This window comes from Pelobates fuscus, chromosome 4, assembly GCF_036172605.1.
Source record: "Pelobates fuscus isolate aPelFus1 chromosome 4, aPelFus1.pri, whole genome shotgun sequence".
NCBI classification, from domain to species: Eukaryota; Metazoa; Chordata; class Amphibia; order Anura; family Pelobatidae; genus Pelobates; species Pelobates fuscus.
The window spans coordinates 134,598,378-134,604,693 of record NC_086320.1 but is presented as its reverse complement, the minus strand read 5'-3'; the positions used below and the strand labels follow the sequence as shown (position 1 = coordinate 134,604,693).

The 6,316-nt window shown below is 45.7% G+C and overlaps 1 protein-coding gene across 1 annotated transcript in view; it reads left to right on the top strand.

Annotated features, from left to right (window-relative positions):
- Positions 1-2,335: 2,335 nt before the first annotated feature.
- The window catches only part of LOC134609375 (uncharacterized), a gene marked incomplete at its 5' end in the record, with an annotated part of 59,589 nt that continues 55,608 nt past the window's right edge, over positions 2,336-6,316 (top strand). The window contains 2 exons of the mRNA XM_063453052.1: positions 2,336-4,444; positions 4,806-5,549. Of these exons, the coding sequence (XP_063309122.1) occupies positions 2,336-4,444; positions 4,806-5,549 (2,853 nt within the window). The remainder of the gene's footprint in view (positions 4,445-4,805; positions 5,550-6,316) is intronic.

Here is a 6,316-nt window from a genome sequence, read left to right as displayed (position 1 = left end):
ATAGTTACGCCAAAGGGCATAATATTGATTATTTAGTGACTGGTGTAACAGCTGTGTGTGTACGGGAATTCCCTGAGTGTTTATTGTGTTAGTGTATACGTTTCACTTGGTAACTGTACCACGTGGTGCTGTTGCCAGAGGAAACGGGTGTGACTGTTGAATAGTACGCGTGCATAGTATTCGTTGTCGACGACGTTCCATTGTTAAGTATGGGAGCGTCGCAGTCAACGATTCCGGATCCCTTAGGTTGTATGGTGAAGAATTTTAAAAAGGGATTCAAGACATGTGATTTTGGGGTTAAAATGTCTCCTGTACGTTTGGTCACTTTGTGTACTAGGGAGTGGCCTACTTTGGTTGCGGCATGGCCGCCACGTGGCAGTTTGGATCCAACTCTGGTACAGCGCTTACACGTGGCTGTATCGGGTAGGCCTGAACTTTACGGCCAGTTTCCTTATATTGATTGTTGGAGACAGGCCGTAAATGACTCGCCAAAATGGCTCCAGACATGCCACGAGGAGCAGTGTCGCCTCATGGTAGCTAGGACTTGTTTGTCCACTAGGACTGGTGTTAGGCCCATTTTGGACACGCCCCCTGAGTCCGAGATCCCTTTGCCGCCCCCTTACTTTCCGTTAAGAGGAAGTGACGCAAATGCAGGAAGTCCTGCAACCCTCCCCTCACTACCCTCATCCACTTCCGCTTCCTCCTCCAGTACAGAATCCACCCCCCCTCGTACTAAATCTCCCCTTCCGGAATCAGAACCAACCCCCATTAAATCCGAATATCCTGATTTGGCGCCACTTCAGACTTCCGGTCAAGCTTCATCCAGCTCGACTCGAAGTGTTTTATTTACAACCTTTTCCCAAAACCAAGCTCCCACCCTATTTCTCCCCGACTGGAACCTATGACTGACGTCCCTCCACGTAGCCCCATACAGACCCGACAACTGACCGGTGCCCAACAATTAAAACACTATCAGATGCCTCTTCGTCTGAATCCTGGGTCAGCCTATATCGATGCCGCAGGCCAAATGGCACATGCTGACCCGGTCTTTGTATATGTCCCGTTCACGACAACCGATCTCTTAAATTGGAAGACCCACAATTCCTCGTATACTGAGAAACCACAAGCTATGACTGATCTGTTCACCTCAATAGTACAGACACATAACCCGACATGGGCTGATTGCCAGCAGTTATTAATGACTTTGTTCAACAATGAGGAAAGGACAAGAATTAATCAAGCAGCCATTAAAGCACTAGAGGATAAAGCCCGTACTTTAAACCAAGCCAATCCATCAGCATGGGCCGCAACACATTATCCCAACACCGATCCCGATTGGAATGTAAATGGTGCTGATATGGTTCAACTCAGAGCCTATAGAGACGCTATAATTGCTGGCATGAAAGCCGGAGGAAAGAAAGCTATTAATATGTCGAAGACAGTTGAGGTGATTCAGAAAAGTGATGAAGCGCCCAGTGTCTTTTATGACCGATTATTGGAGGCGTACCGCTTGTATACCCCCTTTAATCCGGAAGACGCAGACAATTCCCAAATGGTGAACTCCGCCTTTGTCAGCCAAGCTTACGGAGATATTAAGCGCAAGCTACAAAAGTTAGAAGGGTTTGCAGGTATGTCTATCACCCAACTAATGGAGGTAGCGAATAAGGTATACATGAATAGGGAAACAGAAAGTAAGAAAGCGGAAGAGCGCAAGATGCGTAGAAAGGCAGACATGCTAGCGGTAGCGATCGCAGGCGTAGATAGACGGGGCCCAGATAGAGGAGATAGTAAGTGGAATGAGGAACCTCTAAGTAGAAATCAGTGCGCATACTGTAGGGAAGAAGGGCATTGGAGAAATGAGTGTCCTCGAAGAGAACAGTGTGAGAGAGACAGACCTAGGACAGGTTATGGAAACTTTAGAGGCAGAGCGAGAGGTAGAGGAGGCCCCGGAGGGAGTAATGGTAATAGAGGGAGTAATGGGAACAGAGGAAGTGTTAGGGAAGATAGGTATATCCCAGCAGCGCAAAGGTCCCGCGATAGAGAAGGCAGGGACTTTGTAGGATTGGCTGACACGGTCATGGAGGACTATTGATACCGACCGGGCTCCATCCCCCTTGGTCGAGCGGAGCCTATGGTCGATGTATCAATAGGGGGAAAAAGGAGTGCGTTCATGATCGACACTGGTGCTGAACATTCAGTGGTGACTAATCTAGTTGCTCCTCCATCTGGAAGGACTATTACTGTAATAGGAGCAACTGGAAGAAGTGCTGAAAAACCGGTTCTTAAAAGTCGACTCTGTACATTGGGAGGCCACGTAGTAAAACATCAATTCCTTTATATGCCTGAATGTCCAGTCCAATTGCTGGGACGTGATATGCTATCAAAATTACAAGCGCAGATTACGTTCCTACCAAATGGAACAACATCCTTAAAGTTTAATGGACCTTCAGGTATTATGACACTATCCGTACCAAAGGAAGAAGAGTGGCGACTTTATACAGCGTTGACTAGCCAAAACCCTAGGAGTGATGAGTCTTTATTCAACATACCAGGAGTTTGGGCAGAGAACAACCCACCAGGACTGGCCCGCAATATTCCACCTATTAAAATTGAACTAAAACTTGGGGTTTATCCAGTGAGCCTAAGACAATACCACATCCCGCAGAAGGCTAAGAAGAACATCCAATCTTATCTGGATAAGTTCATACGGTATGGTATCCTAAAATTCTGTACTTCCCCCTGGAACACCCCATTGCTGCCTGTTCAAAAGCCCGGTACAGATGAGTATCGACCTGTGCAGGACTTGAGAGCAGTCAATGATGCGGTTGTTAGTATACATCCAGTTGTGCCCAATCCATATAACCTGCTTGCTTTAATTCCGGGCGGGGCTACTTACTTTACAGTCTTAGACCTCAAAGATGCCTTCTTTTGCCTCCGAATTGCCGCAGAAAGTCAATGTATTTTCGCTTTCCAATGGGAGAATGCTGTAACGGGCTCAAAACGCCAAATGACTTGGACAAGACTGCCCCAAGGGTTTAAAAATTCACCTACCCTATTTGGTTCAGCTCTAAGTCAAGATCTACTGGATTTCGAGTCCATCCCAGGAGAGTGTGTATTGTTACAATATGTAGATGACTTGTTGATAGCAGCAGTTACAAAAGAAATCTGTCAGCAAGCAACGCACGATCTACTACACATTCTCTGGAAGGCAGGATACAAGGTGTCTAGAAAGAAGGCTCAGTTGTGTTTGCCAACTGTCAAATATCTGGGATTCCATATCTCTGAAGGTCAAAGAATTATGGGACCAGAGAGAAAAGAAGCTGTGTGCCAAATACCGATACCCAAGAATAGAAGACAAGTGCGAGAATTCTTGGGGGCAGCAGGCTTCTGTAGGATATGGATTCCCAGCTACGCGATACTGGCAAAACCTCTGTATGCAGCTATCAAAGGTACAGAGCACGACCCCTTCTTATGGACCCAAGAACAGCAAACGGCATTTGAAGTTGTGAAGAAGGCTTTGATGAGTGCCCCAGCATTAGGTCTACCTGATCACACACGACCATTCTACCTGTATGTACATGAGCAAAGAAGAATGGCTGTGGGAGTATTGACACAGTACTTGGGATCATGGCAAAGACCTGTTGCCTACATGTCTAAGCAACTGGATGCAGTGGCCAGCGGACTTCCACCTTGTCTAAGAGCTGTAGCTGCAGCCGCCCTGCTAGTAGCTGAAGCCGATAAACTCACTCTAGGTCAAGAACTTTATGTACGAGTCCCACATGCAGTACAGACGTTGTTGGATTACAAAGGAAATCATTGGTTTAGTAACAGCCGTATGACCAAGTATCAAGCAATGTTGTGTGAAAACCCAAGAGTGCATTTAGAGACTGTAAATACCTTAAATCCAGCTACCCTTTTGCCACAACCTACTGAAAGTCAACATGATTGTTTGGAAGTAATGGATGAAGTATTCTCAAGTAGACCAGATCTTCGTGATTTTCCCATCCAGAACCCCGATGTTCAATATTACACCGACGGCAGTAGTTATGTGAAAGAAGGGATCCGCTATGCAGGATATGCAGTAACAACAATAGACAAGGTGATAGAAGCTCGGCCACTGGCGAAAGGAACATCAGCACAAAAGGCAGAATTGATAGCACTGACACGAGCGTTACAATTGGCTGAAGGTTTAAGAGTGAACATCTACACGGACTCCAAGTATGCGTTTTTAACCACTCATGCCCACGGAGCTTTGTATAAAGAAAGAGGACTACTGAATTCAGAAGGCAAAGAAATCAAGTACGCAGCTGAAATCCTACAACTATTGGAAGCAGTGTGGGAGCCGAAAGAAGTCGGTATCATACATTGTCGAGCGCATCTGAGAGGAGATGGTGATGTAACCAAAGGAAATCGGATGGCAGATAGTGCAGCTAAGCGTGCTGCTGAATCAGGAAGACAGGAATATGTGGACTCCAGTTTATACAGCTCAAGAAGAGGAGTGGTTAAAGACTGAACAAGGAAAGTATTTGGAGAACAAGTGGTATCAGCTAGAAGATGGAAGAATAGTCATACCAGCATCACTAGCGGTAGAAATTGTCCAAAATTATCACAACGGGACACATTCTGGGAGAGACAGCACAGAAGAATCTCTCAGAAAACATTTCTACATACCAAGATTGTCCAACTTGACTCAGGCCATTGTACGAAGATGTGTAACGTGTGCTAAAAATAATGCAAGACAAGGACCAGTAAAGCCACCAGGAGTCCAGTTTATGGGGGGACTCCCCATGTCCGATTTACAAATTGACTTTACAGTGATGCCTAAATCGGGTGGACATCGTTACCTGTTGGTAATTGTGTGCACCTATTCAGGCTGGGTAGAAGCATGTCCTACTCGTACAGAGAAAGCAGGAGAAGTTGTGAGATTCCTGCTACGAGAAATAATACCCCGATATGGACTACCCTGTTCTATAGGATCGGACAATGGTCCAGCTTTTGTTCATCAGTGCCTACAACAACTGACTCATATGCTTGGTATAAAGTGGAGGCTTCATACGGCATATAGACCCCAGAGTTCTGGTAAGGTAGAGAGAATGAATAGAACTATTAAGAATCAGTTGGCTAAAATGTGTCAGGAAACCCAACTTAAGTGGAACGTTCTCTTACCCATAGCTTTATTGCGAATCCGCAGTACCCCTACCAGAAGGATGGGCCTTTCTCCTTTTGAAATCATGTATGGGCGACCACCTCCCGTACTTGGTAACTTAAGGGGGGACTTGAGTCAGTTGGGAGAAGGAATTACCCGGCAGCAGGTTGTAGAGTTGGGTAAGACTATGGAGGAGGTACAGAAATGGGTACAAGATAGATTACCTGTGAATATTTATCCCCCAGTTCATAGTTATCATCCAGGAGATCAAGTGTGGATTAAAGAGTGGAATAATGTACCGTTAGGGCCCAAGTGGAGAGGTCCTTATGTTGTTCTTTTGTCTACCCCTACAGCGATAAAAGTAGCCGAAGTGACTCCGTGGATACATCACTCCAGGGTTAAACCAGCAGCAGTCGATTCTTGGCAAGTTACAGCAGATCCAGAGAATCCCTGCAAGATCCGGTTAAAACGCACTACTCAGTCGGAGTAACGAGGAACTTTTGTGGATTACAAATTTTATTGTTACAGGGATTTGGTGCGTGAGTGAGAAGGCCATAATAAAGCCTGTCCGCCCACCGACGTATAGTTTATAAGCCAGGGAAAGTCTCGAAGGGACTCCTGTGAAGACGAGCAGAACTCCATTCCCTGCAGCCCTTACATCCTGGAAGCTGAGGTGCCTTCGCACGGACGAAGACTGAGGATGACGGCGAAAGATGTGTTGATGATAGTGTTTATTTATGTGTATTTTTATATTCAGGAAGGTAGAGGTACCGACACTCCTAGCTGTGAGGTATGCATTAAGACTACAAGAACAGGTAACCATATTTCCCAAACCCTAATTTGGCATTCACAATACGAGTGTAAAGGAGATGTATCGAGATGTAGATACCTAAATATAGACTATAGTGTGTGCCATTTAGGAGAAGGAGAACCTAAGTGCTTCAGTCCAGAGTATCAACCCCGTACAGTTTGGTTGACTCTCAGGAATGGAGATCCTCAGGGGACCCTAATTAATAAGACAGTGTTAGAATCCGTACATTCTTCGGGTGTTCTGCTATTTGATGCGTGTAAAGCAATATCAAGTGGTAGAAAGCCGTGGAATGTATGTGGGGATCTTAGATGGGAGAGGACGTATGGGTCTAATGATAAATATATTTGTCCCAGTAGTAA